At 48.5% G+C, this 23,261-nt stretch overlaps 1 protein-coding gene and 2 non-coding genes across 5 annotated transcripts in view; all 3 read right to left on the bottom strand.

Annotated features, from left to right (window-relative positions):
• Positions 1 to 844: 844 nt before the first annotated feature.
• LOC130403442 (cytoskeleton-associated protein 5-like) overlaps positions 845 to 23,261 on the bottom strand; it is a 28,817-nt gene continuing 6,400 nt past the window's right edge. Inside the window, exons 16-46 of one of the 3 annotated variants that reach the window (XM_056607798.1) lie at positions 22,633 to 22,725; positions 22,054 to 22,239; positions 21,857 to 21,951; positions 21,692 to 21,749; positions 21,401 to 21,526; positions 21,119 to 21,258; positions 20,797 to 20,971; positions 20,413 to 20,526; positions 19,525 to 19,653; positions 18,756 to 18,950; positions 18,050 to 18,170; positions 17,803 to 17,906; positions 17,043 to 17,171; positions 16,666 to 16,788; positions 16,314 to 16,463; positions 15,248 to 15,451; positions 14,812 to 14,947; positions 14,370 to 14,563; positions 12,343 to 12,506; positions 10,290 to 10,469; positions 9,699 to 9,801; positions 8,507 to 8,686; positions 7,602 to 7,789; positions 7,148 to 7,220; positions 6,858 to 7,046; positions 4,911 to 5,021; positions 4,752 to 4,826; positions 3,938 to 4,082; positions 3,154 to 3,267; positions 2,330 to 2,430; positions 845 to 1,180 (exon numbers count right to left, since the gene is read on the bottom strand). In XM_056607798.1, the coding sequence (XP_056463773.1) occupies positions 986 to 1,180; positions 2,330 to 2,430; positions 3,154 to 3,267; positions 3,938 to 4,082; positions 4,752 to 4,826; positions 4,911 to 5,021; positions 6,858 to 7,046; positions 7,148 to 7,220; positions 7,602 to 7,789; positions 8,507 to 8,686; positions 9,699 to 9,801; positions 10,290 to 10,469; positions 12,343 to 12,506; positions 14,370 to 14,563; positions 14,812 to 14,947; positions 15,248 to 15,451; positions 16,314 to 16,463; positions 16,666 to 16,788; positions 17,043 to 17,171; positions 17,803 to 17,906; positions 18,050 to 18,170; positions 18,756 to 18,950; positions 19,525 to 19,653; positions 20,413 to 20,526; positions 20,797 to 20,971; positions 21,119 to 21,258; positions 21,401 to 21,526; positions 21,692 to 21,749; positions 21,857 to 21,951; positions 22,054 to 22,239; positions 22,633 to 22,725 (4,290 nt within the window). In that variant the 3' untranslated portion in view covers positions 845 to 985. The remainder of the gene's footprint in view (positions 1,181 to 2,329; positions 2,431 to 3,153; positions 3,268 to 3,937; positions 4,083 to 4,751; positions 4,827 to 4,910; positions 5,022 to 6,857; positions 7,047 to 7,147; positions 7,221 to 7,601; positions 7,790 to 8,506; positions 8,687 to 9,698; positions 9,802 to 10,289; positions 10,470 to 12,342; positions 12,507 to 14,369; positions 14,564 to 14,811; positions 14,948 to 15,247; positions 15,452 to 16,313; positions 16,464 to 16,665; positions 16,789 to 17,042; positions 17,172 to 17,802; positions 17,907 to 18,049; positions 18,171 to 18,755; positions 18,951 to 19,524; positions 19,654 to 20,412; positions 20,527 to 20,796; positions 20,972 to 21,118; positions 21,259 to 21,400; positions 21,527 to 21,691; positions 21,750 to 21,856; positions 21,952 to 22,053; positions 22,240 to 22,632; positions 22,726 to 23,261) is intronic. The other 2 variants (XM_056607799.1, XM_056607801.1) reach the window with 2 other exon arrangements.
• LOC130404106 (small nucleolar RNA SNORD67) lies at positions 15,057 to 15,170 on the bottom strand. Its single transcript, XR_008904183.1, has one exon. It is a non-coding gene; the product is annotated as a small nucleolar RNA SNORD67 (small nucleolar RNA).
• LOC130404104 (small nucleolar RNA SNORD67) lies at positions 16,143 to 16,256 on the bottom strand. The gene has a single exon (XR_008904181.1). It is a non-coding gene; the product is annotated as a small nucleolar RNA SNORD67 (small nucleolar RNA).

Raw genomic sequence — 23,261 nt, 5'->3', positions numbered from 1 at the left:
TGGTCAAATATTTAAACCCACACACTTCCCTCTTAAGTGAACCAGAGTAAATCGAGGCACAGATTAATGACATTCATCACTGTAGCACTTCCAGTGCCATGACCTGACAGACAACCGTGTCTGTCTGAAATGGCACTGTGCCAAAGGTCTCACCATCAAAATGCCAAACAAGATTGAGTGGAGGAAAAAAATAATGTGTGGGGCTTTGAGCTCATCCATAATCACTGGGGTAGACAATATCCCATCAAAATGTCAAAAAAAAGGAACCCATCCCAATATTAAAGCCCTTAACTCGAGCCACATGTGTATCCTAATGGATGCCTCGCTGTCAACATTTTCTCAGTAGTGTACTAGCCTTGATTCAAGCTGCTGTCTTTTCTTCCCGGTAGTTCATCTGTTTTTCCCCCCAGGTCATGGCAACAAGTGAAAAACTATATGATCATCGCATGAGCAGAAGCAATCCCCACTAACTCAGGACTCAAACGCCTTCAACAGCTATTCTCCTTCTGAGAGACGCAGTCTCACTGAATGTACTCTGCATGGATGCGAGCAGTGTGCACATTCTGTTCATTTTTCGGAGCTCATTATAGAGGCCTAGAGGACCCCACGATAATCTGACACGAGAGTCCATGAAAATTATTTTCTACCAAAAGAAATGCAATAGTAACAATTTACAAATGATATGAACCAAGTAGCTCTGTTGAGCATGATCCACAGGATGTAAATACAGTATACAATACGTTGTGGCATTGTTCAACCCTTCATTTACATTAAACTGGCCCACCCGATACCTTGATCATACCATAGTTTGAGCATCATTGTATTAACGAGGACACCATATGTAGTCAATTTAAAAAAAATCACATTTTATTTGTTATACAAGACAAAGTATATTAAGAAAACATGGTACATTAAAATGAAGACAAACATACTGTGCAACAACAACTGTGCAATCGAAGCAGAGGGCACCGCGGAGAGGCCGGACTCAGCGGTTGTTCTTCATCCTCTCCAGCCTCCGGCGGATGTCGTCCAGGCTGCCACTGCCGCTGGAGGCCGGGGCCGGGGCGGCTGGCCGGGCGGGGCTCTTCGGGGGCCGAGAGGACCCGCTGAACGCCGTGTGGGAGGACAACGAAGATGCGCAGCGGGCCGGGGACTTCACCGACCCGTTCTTGGGCTCTTCCTGTGTGACGGGGGAGCAGAGAACTGAGATTTGACGCGTGTACCTTTGCGCTCGACCAGTCGCTGGGATTCGGAGTAGATGCTCGTTTACCTATGGAGGGGCCACTACTTTTAAAAAGGGCCATTTTCTGAAGGACAACTTCTTTTAAGTCGGGTTGAATAACAACCATCGATCTTTTAGTCGTTTTATACACTGGTTTGGCTACGGACTACTTTATATTACAGGGCTGAAAGTAAGCACAACTTCTGAGCCTGAAAGGTGGTTTTCTGGTGGGGGGCATTCATTCAAAATTTAACAACTAGTTCTATCAAATATAGTGAAATAACTGGTATAAAAACAACCAAAAACCTGTAAAGTGCCGCTTCTTTTAATTCCTCATTCGTTGGTGATGCTAGATTAAAATCATTAAGGTGCTCCAATACACACACAAAAGGATTTTTTTAATATCTTCTCCTCGCAGAGCGTCTCACGTTTACCAATCAGGCTTCCCGCCACGCTGACGAGGGAGTGCCACCGCGTTAAGAGCAGGTTACGACCGGTCGTAAAGTTCCTCATCGTTTAATGGAGCCTGAACCCTGAAGGCACGCCGGTCGGCAGGCAGAAATCACAACCCCCGCGTCGCCCCGCGTGAAGAGACATCGAAATCACGACGACGCGATTAAAAACTCTTTTCAAACACAAAAAATGATGCTTTTAGGAACACGCCCGTTATGCAGATAGTAAAACGTATTAATGAAACGGCGCCTTCCTCACTGGAGCGACCAAAGAAAGGCCATTCGAATTAGTTTCTCAATGCCACGCCATACACGAGGAAGATTGCGGTCGTCGTGCATCAATTACAACATTTCTGAGATGAGCTCATTTCAACGCAGCAGAGCGCTAATACCCAAATGACTAACCGGCTAGCTACCAGTGTTTATGATGACTACAAAGTGACTCAACGCCAACGGCCTAGTTAACCATTACGTCTCTGCAATGAACAGTCGCACGCCCGTTATGGTTGGGCGAGAACATTCGTAGGGTTTGGGTTTATCCATCGGGGCATTTGTAGTACGGGTATATAAATATAGTTTAGAGCCGATACTAGTTTATCCCCGACTCTAAAAGGGTGGAAGATAAGACGGATAGGGTGTTCCCACATGACTGTACCATCGGCCTGTTCTCGATTCCGGGCCTTTCGCAGAGTCTCCTGAATCTCTCCATGTAGTCCGAGAGCCTGAGGTCCGGTTGGTCAACGCTGACTTTAACACCTTCAAGGAAGCAGAGAAGCAATGGTTACTTGTTTTGACATTTTCCATTTTGAAAAACACATTACAAATAAAAATCAATGCACTTAAATCAGACATTAATGTACACACTTACTGTACGCACTTAATGTACATTGTAACTATTCACAGTACTTATTGTGTAGCATCTGCCGTAGCTGCTGTATACGGGGAATGGGTTAGCCTAGCGATCGTTAGTACTTGCCCTTGGTTCTATGAACATCTTTACTGTACCGACAGCGATATATTGTATCACTTGACAAATGTACTTCATTCCCTCCAGAAAAATGCGGTGTTTTTTTGTGATTGTTGCGGCCAAAAATCCTTGATTATGCTGCACGTTTTCTTAAAAAATGCGATGAAATATGCGGCATATTTATGCGATGAAATTGCTTTTCGACGACGTTCACGACGCGTAATTACGTCACTTCAAAACGTTCCCATGGCAACAGGGGGAAATGGCTGCTCTCGTGTGAAGTAAACGCAACATTTTCAACTTTCTGCTAAAATATATGTGACGAAAATGCGGGGATTATGAAATCATGCAAACCCCGCATATTTCGGCAATTTATGCGGTGAAAGTGCAGCACATTTGAAAAAAAAAAATGCGGCCCCCGCATGAATATGCAGACTTTGGCTGATTATGCGATTGCATAATCGCGTTTCCCCCCCCCCCCCCCACACCCACACACACACACAAACACGCACCCGAGCTGGGAAGGGTTTCCTCGTTGTACGAGCCGGCGACCTGCAGTATGGCTTTCATCCGTTCCCTGTAGTTCGACGCCGGCTTCTCCTCTGTGCCGCCCTGCTTGGACAGGCCTAGAGGAACACACCGTGAGAACAACATGAGCGTGGGTGGTCAGAACGCCAGCTCAGGTATGAACTACGGGTGTGCACGGGTACACGTGTAACCGGTTAGTAAATCATAACCGATTAGGAGAAATCAGTAAATGAAAACCGAAATTTACCAGCTCTCGTTTTGAAGAAGAATCACTGCACCATTCGTTTCAAGGGGAATCGCGACCGTCTATACTTTCAACATAAAGTGTACATATTTATAATTTGAAATTCATCCCAGCCTTTATACCACAGATAATAGTTTTCTGATTACAGTTTAATGAAACAGTAAGCTGACAACATCCTAATTAACACCGTAACTGCAAATTAACCACACGGAGATAACTATGGAGATAACCGCTCAAACTAAATTTCTTTTTGCGATCATTCTGCTCGCGCATTCCGCCGTGTTGATAAACAAATAATCCCCCTATTGAACGAAGTTAAACCGAGTGAGCGCGACTGCGGTCCACTTTAAAGGAAAACAAAAATAAATCAATAAAAAAAAAAGTTAATCGTGTACACAAAAAAAAAAAAAAAAAAAAAAAAAAAAAAAAAGGGTTGTGTATCCGTTTACTATTTTTTGTAACCGTTCACACCCCTATTCCAGCTCAGGTGTGAACCCAGATCCAACGCGTGGCACGGTGCCTACCTGTGGTGGGAGGACGGCACTCCGCCCGCCTCTCGGCGGAGATCTTGGCCAGGCCACTCTCGATGAAGCTCTGCCACGTGGGCGGCAGGGAGCTGAGGTCCACGTCGGGGTGCGTTCGCTTGTGCTCCCACAGCTCCATGAGGCCCTGCAGAGCGTAGCCGAGTACGATTACAATCAGGGCATTTTGCAGACGCCTTTATCCCGAGCGACTTACATGGGTTAATACACACGTTGACACACTGACGGCAGGGCTGCTTGATTATGGGAAAAAATATTTCACGATTATTTTTGTCAATATTGAAATCCCGATTATTCAAACGATTATTTTCGAATTTGAAAAAATGGGGTATTAATTCAGCCTGTCTGAGATAAAAAAAAAAAAATGTAACGGAGAACTTTGAAATTTCAGCTTAATAAAAATACACAAAAATGGTCAAAAAAATAAATGTTCCAATCTAAAACGATATTCAGATATGTATCCAGCTGTTCGTTTGACGCTAAAATCGAAATCGCGATCAAAATTTGATTAATCGCCCAGCCCTAACCGACGGCAGAGTCGACCATGCAAGGCGACAGCCAGCTCGTCGGGAGCAGTTAGGGTTAAGTGTCTCGCTCAGGGACACCTCAGCTAGGAGGAGCTGGGGCTCGAACTAGCAACCTTCCGGTTGCATGGCAACTGCTCTACCTCACAGCAGAGTACAGTCACAGTTGGACCAGGGTCACCGCAGTGGAGAACAGTCTCGGTGGTCACAATGTTGCCGAGCGATATTAACACCACGATGTTCATGCTGATGTAAAGAAAGGCCCCACTCACTTCTTGGGCGGCTTTCTTGGAGCAGATCTTCTTGAGGATCTGGCCCAGGTCCAGGCCCGCTTTGCTCTTCTGTCCCTGTTGGGGAGGATGAGGTGTTTACTCGGGCCGATGCCGTGACGCGTCGCGTCGGTCAAAGGCAGTGTGTTGGCGAGTACGTACCGCGGGTTCCAGGGCCTTCCCCGTCTTATTGGCGGGCGGCTTGAGGGCTTTCTTCAGCTGGGCCTCCAGGTCCGACTCACTGCGGTTCACCAGGGTCAGGTGCTCCAGGATCTACACAAACCAAGCCTCTTTCTTAATAACACTTCACATTGACCTTCAGGGCATTTAGGCAGACGCCCTTATCCAAAGCGACAAAGTACATTCCTCAGAAGAAAGGGAAACAATGATACATCGCTGTCGGCACAGTAGGGATGTTCATGGATCCATGTGCTAACCTTCGCTAGGTTAACCCATTCCCAGTATACAACAAAGCTAGCTAGGATAAGATGCTACACAATGCTAAGTACTATTTTTTATGGACGTAAAAATAAGTTTGAAGGCACGACTTTATCAACCAAAAGCTGCATGAACCACATCAATACATTTATTTACATAACATAGAGAGAATCAATCTTCCCGCCATCAATAACAATATGAACCTGAAATGGGATAGTTTTTGTGCTCTGTACCAATTACCTCGGTCATTTCTTCCCTGGTCGATAATACATTTAGACTAACACTGAGGATACTTGGTGGACAGGGACGCTTGAGGTCTGGACTGGCATCAGTTAAGGCCCAGACACACCAAACGCAAGTCAAAGAAAGAGTGGTGACTGAGGCCGACTGCTGCTTTGCCTGCCTCTTGGTCAAAAAGCTGCACTACACACGCAAAGACTACAGACAAATAGCACGCACGTGCAATAACTCTGTACCGGAAGTGGGGCGGTGGTCTGTGGTGGTCCATCAAAAATGGGACCTTGGAAGACCTAGGACTGCGGAAAGATGCAAATGAGGATTTTTGCTCGAAGTTTCTCTGCAGTAGTCGTACAGAGCTGGCCTCTCCTGATTCTGAGCAGTAGGGAGATTTCCCTCACCAATGCACTCGATTCCTCAATTAACATCTTGCATCGCGCTCTTCAATAAAACATGAATTTAAAAAAGAAATCCACATATTTCTTTTTTTCTGTATTGATGTACAAAAAAACAAGAACCAATCTCTGAACAATGAGCCCGGTCTAATAACAAGCAATTTAACTTTGGTAGAACGGCTCTGAATATATTGAGATCTCTACATCACTAAAATTAATTAAATAAGTTGTGCGATAATAATGTATTGTTTAATAATTGTGCTGAGTGGGCTTCCAACCAGCCAACGATGGCTGTTGCTGTGTCCTGGCAGGCTTATTCGTTGTTAAAAAATCATTTTTAATGACCAGTGGAACTGCTTTGATACCAAGATAATTCATCAGGATTATGCATGTCCCGAAAACACAAAAAAAAGCAATACTGCTGATCCCATGGGATCCCGGGTGAACTTGGAAGCAAATCCGCTGATGGTGAAACGCTCCACATTACCAAGTAGCGCCTGCAAATACAACTCAATGGAGAAGGGGGGGGGGGATTGTCTTAAGCTACAGTCCAATGTAAAACCAAAGTACATCCCCCGCTGGTACAGAAACATTTGTGGCTTTAGAACTGGCTGGATTTTCTGAGCCGACTCGTGTCCTGTAAGCATCTTCCCGTCTCCTCAACCAGAATAGACCACCTGCAGTCAGCGGCCCCCATTCAACTAGTCGTAGATTGGGTCAGGGAAAGGGACAGTATAAATCAGGTCCCGGTCTGACTGATGGTACACATCGCATCCATTTTGACTTATATTAGACTAACAGTTAAATACAAATACTGCTTAACACAAGTTTCACAAAAATATCATTTTGGCAAAACAAATAATTAAAATGCAGTAAAAAAAAAAGTTAGTTTTATACTTGCAAGTATAATTTAATGGTGTTTATTTGAACTACTTTGCTGAACAAAGACCAGTCACTTGGGTGCAGGCAGAGTAATTAACTTGAGGTGCAGAGGTGAATTGCCTGTGGGGCTGTGGATGAGCGCGGTGAGCTCGCTGACCTTGGGGCCGGTGAGCCGGCACAGCGTGTGCAGCAGGGTCTTCAGCGTGCGCTGGGTCATGTCGTTGGGCGCCCGCTGCTGCTTCTCCTTAGACAGCATCTTCTTGAAGTTGTGGATGTCGAGCAGGATGCGGTCCAGGTTCACCTTGGAGATGTTCTGTGGGAGGAACCGGTTGATCCTCCACAGACACTGGAGAGAGAGAGAGAAAAAAAAGAAAAAAAAAAGATAACTTGAACGGATCCCTTCGTTGGGTGGCCAGAAGCGAGCAGCTTTGTCTGCCCCGAGGTTACCTTCATGACGTAGTCTGAGAAGTTGGGGGACACCGAGGAGGCCAGGGCTTCCTGGAGCAGCACCAGCAGAGCGCTGCAGCGGGAGACAGGAGAGTTACAACTCAACCCCATTCGTCGCCGACAGCCGTCATCATTTTGAACTATGTAAAAATTGGGTTTCCAAACGGTGGGTCGCAGCAGGAGAGCAAGAGGGTGACCGAATAACAGGTCTTCTCGAAACGATATCTACATTAATACACGCCATGTCGGCTTCTTTTGATCATCAGTAAGTATGAAAAGTGCAGAGGGAATCGTCTGAGTAATCCCACTGGGGGCAATTCGTTTAAGCAGCTTGTTTTACATACAGTAACATACAAACAACAAATACGGAGCATTTAGTAGTCGAATTGTGGAGGGGATGATACTTAGGGATCCTTGCAGTCAGCGACACACACACACACACACACACACACACCTGAGGATGTTGGTCTGGTCCGCCTTCTCGAAGAGGTGCCTGAACAGGAAGTTGATGGAGCCGATGACCTTGGACCCCTGCCCCAGCGCCGCCACCCGGGGGTCCAACATGGCGGTGAGCAGTGCCTCCACCAGGTCCTTCAGCACGCCCGACGACATCTCCAGGGCCAGGACGTCCACGCCCAGCAGCTGAAGGGAGCAGGACACGCAGCGTTTTAGTAAAAGGCGTTATCCCAGCGTGAGGACTCCGAGAGACGGGGGAAGGAAAACTAATACACTAGAGCTCCGTTTCCTCTGGCAGATCGGAAACTACTCGCAATATGAAACTCGACTGCAGCGAGACGAGGGTGGTGTTCAGTTTTTCAAATCCAATACCATTACCAGTTTGTCAACTCAATCATTTTTATCGCCATCCTACTTTTGAGTGCAAACACAAGTTTGTATTTCTTTACAAAAAGAAAACCCACACCAACGCTTGAGATTGCAACAGCTCTGTTCATTGGAATTCCAGATAAAGGAATGACAGCGAACCATTTTTACTTTTGTAGCTTTAGGGCGGATTGCTTCGCCTAGTTTTTTGTTTTTACCCTTTTACAGAAACCTGAAAAAGAATCCTGCCTAAAAAAGTAATCGCAGTTGGGTAACCGGGTCTTGGCAGCGTAAACCAAACGCCAGGCCTCCGTCAACACACTCACTGGAGCCCATTCCTCAAGACAAGCGTAGAAGACTCCCGTCGTATTGTTTAATAATAAATTGCATTTGAAAGCGCCTTTCTCTGCACACCGTACAATAGGTAAAGTTTTAATCATAACAGCGGGGGACTTGTTAATTGCCATCAGGTGGAACAGGCAGTTTTGAGTTGTGATTTGAAAAACGGGGGAATGAATGAGTCCAAGAGGGGCTCACCGTGATGACGGTGCCGATGATGCAGCTGTACAGGTTGGGGACGGCCTCCTTGGCCACGCGCTGGTCCGCCAGGTGGACCCTGTGGGTGAGCCGGAGCTGCTGCACCGTGGCGCTCAGGAACTGGTTCACGTTGCCCGCCACCACCTGGGAGCGCTCGCCCTGCTGCAACACCTCGTCCATCTGGAACAGGGACGGGGGGACGGGGGGGGAGGAGGAGGAGTGCGGGCTCAATTAGTGCAACGCCGTTGAGAGTGAGTGTGAAGCAGCTCGGTGGATCGACCCCACTCGTACGCTAACCGCGTGGGTTAATATTCCTCGAAAGAGACACCGGTTCGATTCCCACCTGTGGTCCTATGACACGTGTCACTCCCCCTCTTCTTCAACCCACTATCCTGTGTCCGTCAATAGTCCTGTCCATTAATAGGAATATAGAGCCAATAGAAAAAGGGCCTGTGCTTTTAGCCCGCCTCTGGCTCATTTCTGACCAATCAGGGCATCACTCCCCTGATTCGGGGGGAGTCCATCTTGCCTTTCAAAAGCACAAGGAATTATCATCCCAATGGTGGCGACTCTTGGGGATAGCGGCAGGCCTGCCTTAACCTGCCATTGGGCCCTGGTGCTGAGGTTTCGTAGGCCCCCTGAGAGGGGATCTTACAATGAAGATGTGTAACTTATTTCCGACATTTTGCCGTTGTTGACGGGGGGACGAGTGTGGCTGTGGTGTCAAGGGGCCACTGGCCCTCTTTTTTCTTGGCTGATGATAGGCCTCTGATCTTTGTAAGCCCCAAACAAAAAAAATCACATTGTCTTGGGCCTTCGCCGATCTGGGGGCCTATCATGGGCCAGTATAAATTAAAAACTGCAGTTCATGATAGGCCCCCCGATCGGCGTAGGCCCTGGGGCTTCAGCCCAGGCAAGCCCGTGCATTAAGGCGGTCTTGGATAGCAGGAGTTGCTGAGATTGGATTTAAAAAAAAAAAAATTTGGAGCTTCATTTCAAATACCTTATGCTCCCTCGCCCCCTTTACAACCATGGAGGGACAAATCACCATGTTTGACTGATTCGGCTTTCCGTTACATAATGGTCATTACCAAATCAATACACAACAACATTACGAGCCCCATCATCCAAACGTGTGCATAATGTCCCAAATGGGACACCGGTACACCGATGTAGAGCGCGCTCCTCATACCTGGGTGAAGGCCTGCACGCTGGTGTTGATGTCTTCAGATGCCACCTTGAAGATGACCATGCTGATGGCGGCAGCAGGACTAGGCTGGAGATGCGTTCGTGGCCTATAAAAAACAAAAAAGATAGTTAAAATATTAAAAAGCCTATAAACAAAGTATCAACCATTCACAAATGTATTCTGAACCATAAAGATCCATAAAGTGCAAATGTCGATACGTTTTAGGGTCGTTTCTTTTGAAACTCCCTCGTGCGCTATAAAAGCATATTCGGAACAAAACAAAAATAAAACAGAAGCGCACTAAAAGAGGGTTTAAAGAGCGTGAATAAATCCCGATGCCTCTACAAAAAGTTTTGCATTTTATAATCCAACTGAAGCACAGTTTCACGGACAACACGCTCTGTGACAAACGTTGCCATCTGTTAAGTAGGCAATGGATAGTCGACCGTATGCATCATTACTCCCATGCCGTAGGGGGCGCTCCGTTAGGTGTAACATTGTTCTGGTGTGAGTAAATCAGAGTTTGAATGGATATCAACGTCTCGATCTGCGTTAACAAGTCATCCTTATAGAGCGAACATCGTCTTGTCCTACCTGGGCTGGGGCAGGGGCATGCCATCGTGCGGCAGGTCGTCCAGGTTGTGCTCCAGCAGGACGGGGCTCGTGACCGGCGTCCAGCCGGCCTCGAACTGCGCGAAGTCCAGGTCCAACTGCACCTTGAACGGGGGGGGCTCCTGGTCATTGGGCCCCGTTGCACCCTGGGAGCGCGGCGGACTGCGGTGAGAGACGGGTACGCCGGTGAGAGACGGGTACATCGGTGAGTTGATGAACAACGGTGAGAGACGGGTACATCGGTGAGATCGGACGACGGCGCCGTGGACAGAGCGCGGGGGGGGGTCGTTCCAGGAGACGGCAATGAATCAAATAATCCAAAACAAAAAAGAAAACTATTTAAGACAGACGGCAATTTAACACGGTGACGGCTAGAGTAGCGACGCCTCGTTGTGTACCTCCTGTGTTTTTCTTCAGAGCAGGTTCTCAAAACAAACTTCTTTCAAGGTGCTTCACAACACTAACCGTACCATCTAGCTCAGTGGTTTTCAAACTGTGGGGCGCGCCCCCCCTGGGGGGCGCCAGAGTTCTTCAGGGGGGGCGCGACGTGAGAAAAAAATAAACCCGAAGAAAACCCTGAAAGACGATGATTCAAATCATCAGTCGTACTTCAACTGTAGAAGTAACATAACTAAATCAATTTTCAACCGTTTATCTTCGTGCATACCATTTAACAAATCTACACACTTGTATCTTCAATAATATCGAAACAGAATTTCGATATCATTTAAAATGTCTTCAGAATCACAGTTTTAGTTTCATACTGCTTCGTTTTCAGCTGTTTTCATTGAAGACGTCAGCCCATTCTGATACACCTACTTCTAGACATAGTAACTCATTCCTTTTTCAACCGTTTACCATCGTTCAAACCATTAAACAAATCGACACACTTGTATCTTCAATACTATCTAATCGGAATTTTGATAGCATTTATACTTTTTTCAGAATCACAGTTTTAGTTTCAAACCGGCGTCGTTTTCAGTTGGTTATAATAATTGAGGTCACCATAGCAACGCCGGTAAACAAACCCCGCCGAATAGTCGAATCTCTGGACTGAAAAGGCAGATCTGATTCGACTCAGAAAATTCAGGGTCGGGGACCCTGAATGAATCTGTAAACTGGCAGTTTACACAGATCAAGATGTTCAAATGTATTTAAAAAAGGTTAAGCTAAAACATGCTTAGATAAAGTTGTTACATTTTGTTGTTTAAAAACGCAAAAAGATGTAATGTTTCAGAAATATGTTTAAAAAATATGTTAAAAAATTTGTTTCAAAAATATGTTCCAAATGTTTTAAAATTATGATCGGAGATGTTTGAAATGTGTAAAATAATTAAAATAGCTTTCAAAACACAGGTATTTAGAAAAAAAAATTGGGGGGGGGGGCTTAGCTGAATTTTTCTCTCTGAAGGGGGGCTCACTCTCTCACACTTTGAATACCCCTGATCTAGCTGATGCATTTATTGTTTGTAAAAACGATTTCTCTGAAGGACATTTTATTATTTGCTTTAAAGCGTCTTCTCAGAAGAAGAGTCCCTTTTTCAGGAAACTCCATTCCAATACCCATACTATCCGTACTTACTAGCCTAAGTTTGAGTACGTAGGGCGTTCCGATTCAGATTGGGCGAAAATAAGTGTATTGAAAGGACCCGGATGGTGTACTCAAAATGGTCAAATCGCGAAGTGTGGATCCCCGTACACTTTTCGTACTCAACTGCAGCCACCTTAGCTACGTAGCGGAAGAGTGCGGAGCCAGGCTGAGCCAAAGTCGGCACATTTACCACATAGCCTGCATTAATAGAGTCATTTTGTAGTTTTTATAGCTTTTATAGCTTTTTATAGCAGCTAGGCGTAAAGAGTTCACCGTACAAAGCGGGATGTTTATTACGGGGGAGGAGCCACGGCGGCAGTCGTGATCGTAATTTCCGCTTAGTGCACCACGGAGTATTCGTTTTGGAACAACACTGACATCTGAAAATTAGCGCATTTAGTGAGGGCGGATAGTGTACTTCGTTGAAGGGGGGGGGCGGGCTACCGTGGCTTGGCGGCCGCATTGTCGTCAGCCGGCCTGCGCAGCACGCTGGCGTTGGCGTGGGAAGGCACCGTCCTGCAGGGTTTGCTGTCCTCGACGGGCTTGGCCGTCTCTTTGGCCGAGCGCTTGATTCTCTCCTCCAGCATGCTGAGATCCTTCTCCGATAGCTGGGGAGGGAGGGGGGGGGGGGGGGGGGGGGGGAAGAGCGTGAGGCATGGTGTTTACAATGCGTAAATGGTCAATGAACTGCGGGTATAAAGTGCTTTTCTGACCAGTGGCCACTCCTCAAACGCTTTACAATATCGCCTAACATTCATGCACACTGTCACAGACCGACGGCGGCGTCGTCAATCACGCAGGGCGACAGCCAGCTTGTCGGGAACAGTCAGGGTGAGGCGTCTTGCTCAGGGACACCACGACACTTAAAGAGGACATATTGTACCAACGGGTGCGAGCGTGATTAGCCATTTCAAGCCGTTTTGAAAATGTGCAGTTTCTGACATCACAGGTGGGCGTGTCCACCTAGATTTATGACGGATAGATGAGCAACGTTTGCTAGAGTCCACTGGGTAGGCTGGTAGACGGATCCATCTAGCACACATCTTGTCACAGATTCACATGTCACAGCTTGTAATGGCTTATCACACTCACACCTGGTGGTACAATATGTCCCCTTTTAGCTAGGAGGAGACGAGGATTGAACTAGCAACCTTCTGGTTACAAGTCAACCTCGTCTACCACCTGAGCCACAGCCACCCTAGAATGCGTCGCCTCCGTCTCTTTATATTTATCCGTCGCTTCACCAGAGAGCCTTTTGGAGAAGGGTGAAGACCACTCGAGAGAACGGCTGATAATTGGTCCTTAGAAGAGGGTGAAGTGGGTTTAAAGGCGTCGCCGAAAGGCGTTCAAAACAATTTCCTTAAATCATTTCTTTAGTGCACACTTTCGTCTCCAACTCACGAAAGTCCTCTAGACCTTTGCAGAAAGTTACCTTTTCTTTTTAAGATTGAGTTTATAATTTGTGGTATCAAGTGCTCTGTAGGCCTATTTAATTAACCCTGCGGTTTTTCTTAGAACGGCAACACACGAACACCTTGTTCACTGGCCAGAGAATTGCTGCCAACGCAAATTAAACTCAATTATTGCATTGGCATTTGATGTGCAAATTGCTTTTTCGGGTTCCACACAGACGGCGACATTAAGAACCAATACTCTCCATGGTCAGTCGAGGGAAGTCTGCTGAAGGCGAAAGAAGCCCGTCCACAACCAGTCTTTCCTTCCCAATACCTGAACTTCAATATCGGCTGATACAGAGTATATACACACCGATTCAGCATCTAGCATTGTAACTACCAATAGCATTTCTTATTGAAGATGATATCAATGTATAGTCGGTTCCCTTGCCGTCGACCCTTACTGAAAATATCTCTTCAGAACTACATAATATACATTTATAATAAGATATTTGCATTCTTGCAAGTGTCCCTGCATCCATGTTTTTCAGATTTGGTAGCTCGAAGATGGCGCGTTTGCCATTACAACTTTCCACCTGCAACCATTAACATACGCGTTTCTGATGTTCCTTTCCCGTGTAGTTAATGAGGCCGTCACGTGATGTATCGAATCGGTGAATAGAATTGCGTTCTCTGTGATTTCTGATTCTGCATTTGCGATACCGGTAGTCTAGCCTGGCTATTGCCAGACCAAACTCAATAGTAGATTGCACGTTGGTTTGGGGAGGCTGCTGTCATTTTCTTCAGCACAAGAGGCGTGATCAACGGGCCTAGTTCAACCGACTCTTCACACGATTGGCTGCTTCCCTGTACGTCATTGTGTTAAACAAGCCAATAGCGCGCCAGGGGGAGAAGCCAGCTTGCTGATTGGCTCCCGCAAAAACGTATTGGATGCAGAAAGAAAGGCATTTCTCTTCTCCGGACCCTTCTGCGGGGCGAATTCAAATCGCCGGCAGAACGGGCTGGGGGCACCCAGTCTAGGCATAGTCACCACTCTGTGGGCAACGCTGGGCTTACGTTCCCGACGAGCTTGTAGATCTGCTCTCCGACCATGTTGTAGACCACCACGATGGTGTTGAGCGCCGCGTTGCGGACCAGTGTGTCCCGGTCGCCGATGTGCACGGCGATCTCCTTCAGCGCCTTGGTCGGCGTCGGCTGGCAGACCGACAAACCGAACAGCGAGATGAGACAGCCCAGCTCCTCCAGACACTCTGTGGGACACACACACACAGCGGAGATGAACGGAGATATTAAGAGAGGAGGAGCGGGAGTTTGTCACCTTTAATGGCCACAAATGAGAACCCCCGGCAGGAGAGAAGGACCCATCAAGCGACGCACACGGGGGAAATTAGAGATCAAGTGCCTTAGGTAAAGAGACCGTCGACCTGTCGGCCCCAGAGTTTTCTTTCATTCAACCCGCCCGTCCCCTCCAATTATACTCCGGGATAACTCCTCTCACCAGAACGCTGCTTGGAGTTCTTGGACTTGGCTCCGTCCATGATGAGGGGGAAGAGCCGGCTGGCCGGGTACACCTTAGCCAGGTTGGCCATGATGAAGCGGACGTCCTTCCGCACCACGTCCTTCGACTCTCCCATCTTCAGGCCCCGACAGAACAGACAGAGAGACACACAAGTTAGGCAGACGCATCATTTCAGAGATGAACGAGGGAAACTAAATAGCCCGATTGCGGGGGGGGGGAGGGGTGCTTTTCAGATGGCCCCCGTGCACATCGTGTGTCACCATGGAGAATCGGGGAGGGGCTCGCGACCGCCACTGCAGTCAAATGCAACCCCACCGACAGCGCAACTCATCATGATGCACCCCCAGTCAAAACACACAGTGACGATAAGATCGGTCCATCGGGGTCACAGGCCAGAGAGGAGGAGCGCGCCCACCTTGAGGATGAGGTAGGGGATGAATGCGGTGGCCTCCAGCTCGCTGAGGCGGTAGTCCTGCTGGCTGAGCAAGGGGAAGAGGAGCTTCAGGAACTCCAAGGCCTTCATCAGCACGCTGGTGTTGGTGTCGAAGAAGCGCAGCGTGAACCACTTGAGGACCAGGTCCAGGCAGGACACCATCGAGGCCATCTCCGCCTCCAGATGCTTCAAAGTAAAGGCGCCCACGCAACATACACCGTATTGAAGGGGGGGAGAAAGATTAGGTCAGACAAATTCACGGTCAAGGATGCTGGAGAATTAATTTACAATTACAGGATGTCCAAAATACATATAGTCAATGACAATTTTAACTAAACTATAAACTAAATTTGTGGGTACTTTTCTAGTTGTTTCTCGGCTACACATCACTCAAAGCAAGCCAAATGTTTTTATAAAAAAGTCATGAACACATTCCGAGAAGTGTCTAAACAGTTATCCAAAGATAAACGATGATACACATTAAAAGGTTGCATCAGCGATGATGGGTGACGTCACTTCTGTTTGTATTTGAAGCGAGATACCAAACAAAGAGAGCCAGCTCGCCCCTCCCTTCCGTGTTTCAGCCATCCAGTAAAAACTACCATGAACCCAGCGCAAAAACACCTTGTCGGTGATTGGTTGAAAATGTTGGTTTTCAGTGGTTGCTAGTACCATTTGTTTTTGTGTACCATCTCTGAGCACAGGCTGCCTACAGACACATGTTTCTTTGACGGCCTGCTTATGGGTCGGGCAGCTAGCGGATCGTGAGGAAAGACCAGATGAACGTGATCGTTTATGTTTCGGCCTAGAATCGCTGATGCAACCTTTAAATGAAGTGGTGCGTTAATAACAACACAGAGCTGCACGTGGGAAGGAGCGCGAGTCAGGTGGCCCCTGTGCACGTGGGGTGTCCCCAGCAGGGGGTCGGCTGGGGCGCGGCCGCCACTGCAGCCAGCGCCCCGTTATAGCAGTGCAACTCATCACCCCCACGCCCCTTCCCTCCAGGACCAGACAGGACTCGTTGGCGGGGCGGTGGGCGGGCTCTCACCTCCGTCATGGCGCCGATGGCCTTGATGTGGTGGTGGAAGTCGGCGTGGAAGAGCTCGTCCTGCAGCCACTTGGCCACGCAGGGCGCCATCTGGCCGCGGAGCTGCTCCACGTACTCGTCCCGCGGGGACGGGAAGTTCCACTTCAGCACCTGAGGGGGGGGCGCGGTTGGGGACAGGGATGACAGGGCGGAACGGTTAGTATACAGACACTTTAAATCAGATTTTAACTGAATAATTGTAAAACACACACGTCAACAAAAGCAGAACACAACATAAAAGCACATCCACATGTCCATGAAAGGAAGAACGCAACACAAAAGCAAATTTACACACACACACACACACACACACCTTTAAGCTCTTCTCGTCCTTAGCACGCTGCTCCTTCCTGTTGGGGACCAGGATGAAGAGCGGCCCCGAGAGGTCCTCCTCTTCTTTGCCCTTGGCGGAGGGCTTCTTCCCCACCACGGAACACTACGAAAAGGACACGGACACAAGGGAAGGTTGAGACGAGCAAACTCCCAACGGCGACTATGAATCGCCAGGTCGCAGCAAGAGGGAATTCATTGCGACGCATCCCTACACATCCTCCACCGTTTATCAGAAGGCACACCGGCAGTGAGTGAAGCCCTAGCACCCCCAAGTGTCCTTAGAAGAAATGAGCGACACACAGAGTGGTCAACACCAGAGCCTTCCCGCGGAACAGGTTGTGTGATGCTTAAAGGTACCCGTTTGCGTTTCTTTGCTAGGGGGCAGCCGGGAGCTTTGGCGCCGGTCGACTCTTTCTCCAAGCTGGAGTTCAAGCTGCTGGAGTTCAAGCTGCTGCCGCCGCTCGAGTTCAACTCCTGAGACCTCCGCTGACCGAGACAACGGCAAGGCTCAAACAGTGAGCAGATACCATGGGACTACAATGCTACACCCCCCCTCGATCCCACCCACACGTTCACTAGAGATGTTCTGATGCCATTTATTTATTTTCCCACGATACCGATTCAGATTCCTGAATGAGTATCGGCTGGAGTACATACACGATGCAGCATCTACTTGTTCGAATTGATGGGTTCTCTTACGATGACAGCAATGTATCGTCGGTGACTTACTTTTTATCAGAACTCAATTATTTACAATACCACATTTGTTTGTAAAACCCAGGTTTAATTTTTGAACTTGGTAGCTCGAACACACGCAGATCGGAGATGACCCGTTCCCATTCCGCCGTTCCACCTCTGACCATTAACTAACACAGCATAACACCGTAGTGTTTGTGATGTTCTTTGCCTGTGTAGTAAATGAGCTAGTCATGTGATGGCATCTGATCGTTGCATGGACTTGCGTACTCCCTGATGCAGTAAAAATGCAGTATCGCAGGAATTTTCGATACTGGTATCGGTACAACTCAAACTTTGACTCCCCAAATGATCTTCCCTTAAAATAAAATCAACACAAATTTAACTCTAGTACATGAACTTTGCTGACAGACAAACTCACCTTCCCTCCTTTGGGTGCGGACGCCGCCTTAGAGGTCTTGACGTCGACTCTGTCCTCCGTGACGTCAGAACCTGAACAGGCGGTCGACGCCACTTGAGCCGTGACTGGCGGCAGAGAAAGAGGAAAAAGAAAAAACGGTCAAACCTCCAAGCTGCCGGCTGGGACAAATCACTTTGGGTCCGGGTGTAATTTGGCACGTCCCGTCGCTTTGCTGGCAAAACGGGAGCGGGTGGAAGAGGCAACGCACCTGCGGCCTGTCGGCTGACGGAGGGAGCGCCAGCAGCTGCTTTGGCGAGGGGCGCCGGCTTGGCTGGCATGGCGGCCCTGGCCTTATCCAGCAGGGCCACCACCTGGTCCTTGGACGCCGGCTAAACGGAGGCAGCGCAGTCAGACCGGGCAGCGGAGTCAATGAATAACTTTGACTCGCGTCATTGCCGGCGTCGGTACGGCCAGAGTCCCTCAGCAGCTTCCGCTAAAGACTCCCTTGTTCAGAGTTCACCCAGACTCTGCCTAGCTTCCCCCTCAACCACCCCCCTCTTGCACACTTATTGTATTTTGGACATCCTGCCCCTTCATGTACACACTTATTGTATATTTTAGGTTCTTGGACTTACTGCATTAGTACTGGGCATTGTGTAGCATCTTATCTTAGCTATCTTTGTGTACGGGGAATGGGTTAACCTAGCAATTGTAAGTTCTTGGCAGTAGTTTCTGTGAACATCCTAACTGTAACCACAGCGATATATAGTGTAGTTTGACTTTCTTCTGACACAATGAAAAAAAAAAAGCGTCTGCTAAATGCCCTCAATGTAAAGACCAACAACGAAGGTCTGCAAACCAGGTTATTAAAAGGAAGCACGATCGAGTGGTACGTGGTGATTTCTCTAATCACATGTGAACGTACAGTAAGTGATCGACTACAGGATGGCTGGATTGATTCCCGTCTGCCCTACCTTGAGTTTCCCCGCGGCCTTGTTCATCTTGTCGAAGCCCAGGTGGGTCATGAAGAGGGGCAGGGCGTCCTGGGCCTTCTTGCGCACCTCTCCGTTGCGGTCCTCCAGACAGGCGTACAGGGGGGCCAGGCACAGCGGGAGGTCCGAGGGCCCCCCGCGCAGAGTGGCCAGGCGCTCCGTCAGCCAGCCCAGCAGCTGGAGGGTAAAGGCTATATTCAGTACAGTACTCCGGATGGTCGAGTCAGAATATAGAAAACAAAAAACATAATTGCCAACATAGACCTTCGATTGAAAAGAGCTCGAAACTAAATGGTGCATTACAGGTGGGGGCATTTCTTAATATCCATTTACTTATTCTACAGTTGTCGAACAAATTTCTATATTGTAACTCATACGCGATTCTCCCGTCAATGAGAAGTTTGCAATGCAATTCCCTATATTTACATTTAGTGTACGCTAGACGCAAACCTCCTAAGATGGCACAATTTGATTGGTTGGCTATCTCGGGATATTGGGCAATATCCCATGATTGAGATCTCAGACTCGGGATATTGTTACGGCCGTCTCGTCACACTTACAAAAACAAATAAACCGCTAATAAAAACAAGTGTAGCATACGCCAACAGAATTATTCACCTCAGGCTCACTATTCATTTCGGCGAATAATTGTCAACTATACATCTTTATCAAGAAATTGTGCAGTGAAGAAAAACAGCAGAACTTTTTTGGACCACGGTCACAACCAAACTAGGCGGATGCAGGCGCTCACCTCTTGCTTGAGGAAGTGGTTCTCCTTCTTCAGCTCCTCCGACAGCTCCTCGCCCTCCAGCCACTCCTTCATGCCCGTCTGCTCCGCCCAGGCGTTCATCGTGTTCAGGGCGGCGGCGCGGACCAGGTTCTGGAGGACGGCGGCACACAGAGCAGGTCAGCTACGAGGGGGCCGCCGGGAGACCCTGGGGCTAACCACGGCCCCCACCTGGGTCGGCGTTGGTCAGTGTGGTTAACAGTCCCACGACGTGCCACCAGGTGCGAGTGATCACAGGCCGTTCGGAAAGTCTGCCCCTCATGACATCACAAGTGGGGCGTATCCCCTTATGACATCACAAGTGGGGCGTGTCCACTTTGACGGATAGATGAGCCACGTTTGCTACAGTCCACTTGGTAGGCTGGTAGACTGATCTATCCAGCACACACGCCAGCTTGTGAGGGGATAAGGGGCAGATTTTCAAAACGGCCTGTAACGGCTAATCACACTCACACCTGGTGGCATGTCATGGGACCTTTAAAAGCAGTGTCGTGTTTTGATTTTAGAGGTGGGACAAAATATTGATAGGGCGATATATATAGTCGCCCTTCTTTGGGCGTCTTTCACAGGTGACAGAAATTCGACTTTGACAGCAGGTTATTTTAATAAAGAAAAATTATAATGTTTAAATTATATTAGTAAATAAAGTGCTCAAAAGAAGAACTCAGTTTGGACCATGAATAAAGAGCGGGTTCCAGAACTTCACAGTGACGTTATATTCATAGATAGACATATATCGTGATGCATGTCTAACAACATATTGATCATCTAGATATTATCGTATCGCGGGCCATGTGTGACGCATCGTAAGGTACCCCGTGCTCCCCAACCCTGATGGCTGGCTGGCTGTACCTTGCCGTCCCCCAGGACCGTGATGACCGGTAGGCCCAGGGCCTTGACGTGCTGCTTCAGGCCCGGGCCCATGGCCGTGGCCAGCTGCTGCATGATGCCCAAAGTCTGCTGGACCTGGTCGAATAAGACTGGTTAGTGTATGAACATGAGCGGGTAACGGCACAACCAAGAAAGCTTAGCTGTGGTTTAACCGGCCTACAGCGTGGACTGCATTCTAAAAGGCGGAAACTACAAGCTCCCTGCCCTTTGGCGTCAGGGGACAATTCCCTACATAATGATTATTATTAATCCACTTTCCTGGACTCCACAGATCCCCGTGTGTCTGAGCCCATCATACTTAAACCCAGGACACACACACACACACACACACTGCTCGGTACGTACCAGGATCTTGTTGGAGTCTGCCAGGCGGGCCTTGAGCGCCAGCGGGAGGTCTCCCAGCGTGGGCTTGATGAACTTGGCCTCCGATATGATGGCCCCCACCTCGTCCAGCCCCTCCTTCCGGATCTTCCAGTTCTTGTCCGAGATCTTCTCCGTCAGGTCCCCGGTGATCTTCTCACTGCGTGAAGCCCATAGAGTTTCCCCCCCGAGAAAAGTTTCAAACAACAACCACTAACAACGACATAAAAGAATAAATAAAAAACTCTTAGGGTTTTCTAATGGGGAAAGCCCGCCAACAGGAGCGGGGGGGACGTGGACAGGTCACCTGATGTCTGTGCGGGGAAGCAGATCCACGACGTCGGACGCGGCCTCGTCGACTCCCTCCTCGTTTGCCTCCCCCTCCTTCTCCTCGCCCTCGTTCCTGCCGGAGCCTCTGGAGGGGGCTGGCGCGCACTGCCCTTGCATCTGAAGGAGGAAGTGGGCGGGCATACATAAAAATACATTTCAAAACAGTATCCCCGGTACTCTCACACTACATCCCCCCCCCCTCCTCACTCGCTTTCCTTTTTGATCGTTGGGAGGCATTTCCATCTATTGCAGCACCTACCCTCTGGAACTCTGTGTCTATCTGAGAGAGCAGGGCCGCCTTCTCGTCCTCAAAGAAGACGCGCAGCGACGCGCCCAGGTACAGGAACATCACGCCCAGCAGGGAGACGGCGGCCGTGCGGACCGCCTGCGGTGGGGGGGGGGGGGGTATGACACCACATAGGTCAACAGCATGTTCGTGGTAGTGACACACTTGATACCGTTGTGAGACCGCAGTGGCTACAGGACTGTGTGATTGACTCGATACCCGAAATGGATAACAAGAAAGAAACCAAAAAAAAAAAAAACTCACAGGATTCGTGGCTCCCAAAGCAGTCTTGACGTTGGTGATGAAAGCCTTGACGTTGACTCTAAGGAGACGAGAGAGGATTTGTATGAAATCACAAACGAGCGATAGAAACATGGCAGATGGTAGAGATACCATCACAATGGTTAAGAGCAAGAGTGCAACATTTACCCTTTGAATCCAAACTCTTTTATCGCAGTGGACAGCCAGTTGAGCGCCTCCGCTTGGTTCTTCGGATTCTTCTGGGTAAAGGCCATCGAGACGACCTACGGAAACGTCCGGAACGAGAGCAGCGTTACAGTAGGGAGCGTGAACCTCCGTGGAGCGCCCTCGCGGTCGATATGGGCGGGTTCGCCGCGCGACGCTACCTGCTCAGCGGTCCAGGGGAGGGAGCAGGCCTCGCCGATGGCTGTGAGCGCGTCCTTGGCCTTCCCCCCACACTTGACGTCGGAGACCTTGTCCACCAGCGCCTCCAGGACCACGAGGGCCGAGGTCTTGGAGAAACGGCCCCTGTGGGCAACCGCCGCCACCACCTGTAGCTTCAGCCCCATCACCTGGGAGGGGAGGAGAGGGTCACGGCGCTGGTTAAACCATCCAGCCCATCTGAAACCCCGCTTTAAACAGGTGTTTCGTAACAGCTTTGCGCGTACGTCTCGATTAAAGACGAATGTCAAGCGGTTGTAATGGCGTCAAATTAAAAAAACTAGATCTGAAGAACGACGGGAAGAAAGCATTTCTCATGCTTGATTCTTTTAAAAGGAAGGGATTTGGGTGAATAGGCTGAATATGAGTAATCAGTCGATAGAAATAGTTCCGCTCCACTAGTTACAAGAGGAAACTTTTCAGACTTCCACAGGGATGTCATGATTTTTTTCAGACAGATTCCCATCTTTGTTGAGCTACTGCCACTTCCCAATTCTAATCCGGGCTACAGGTTTTATCATTACCTGAAAGTTGGTCTCTTTCCATCCTGGTTTCTTGGCCAGCATTCGGGCCAGAGCCTGGCAGGGCATCTCGTCACCGTCCATACTCTCCACGGCCTGGAGGTCAAACGGGTCACGGTCAGGTTATACATACCACTATCCAACATCAGGGTTGAGGAATAGCATTCCTGTTAGTATCAGACAAAGCGCCAAACTCGTCACCTTTAAATTAGGCCTTAAGAAATGGTTGAAAGCAAACCAACGTTGTGAACATTTCTAGTCATTGATTTTTGTCTGCGTTTAATTTTATTTCATGTTTTTCTTATTGCGCAATTTTATTACACGAGTCATTGTCCCCACTCATTGCATGTTGTGTATATATTGTAGATTGTCCCTGTCAAATAAACGTAAAATAATAATAAAAACATGCTTCGTTTCCCCATTGATGTCCCAAACAACGACAATCTGGACAGAGAAAAGGTTCCTACTCCATGGACACCAGGGGCCAACTATGAGAACAAGCAATGTCAAGTCATGATGTGGGCATGGCTACAGCAGTGTGGCCAACCAAGACACATTTATGTTGTAAAATCAAACGATTAGATGTGTTTTGAATCGCTCACCGTTATGCATTTTACATATTTCATTTCCCA

This window comes from Gadus chalcogrammus, chromosome 14, assembly GCF_026213295.1.
Source record: "Gadus chalcogrammus isolate NIFS_2021 chromosome 14, NIFS_Gcha_1.0, whole genome shotgun sequence".
Classification (NCBI taxonomy): domain Eukaryota; kingdom Metazoa; phylum Chordata; class Actinopteri; order Gadiformes; family Gadidae; genus Gadus; species Gadus chalcogrammus.
The sequence above is the reverse complement of the archived record's forward strand: the minus strand, read 5'-3'. Positions and strand labels throughout refer to the sequence as shown.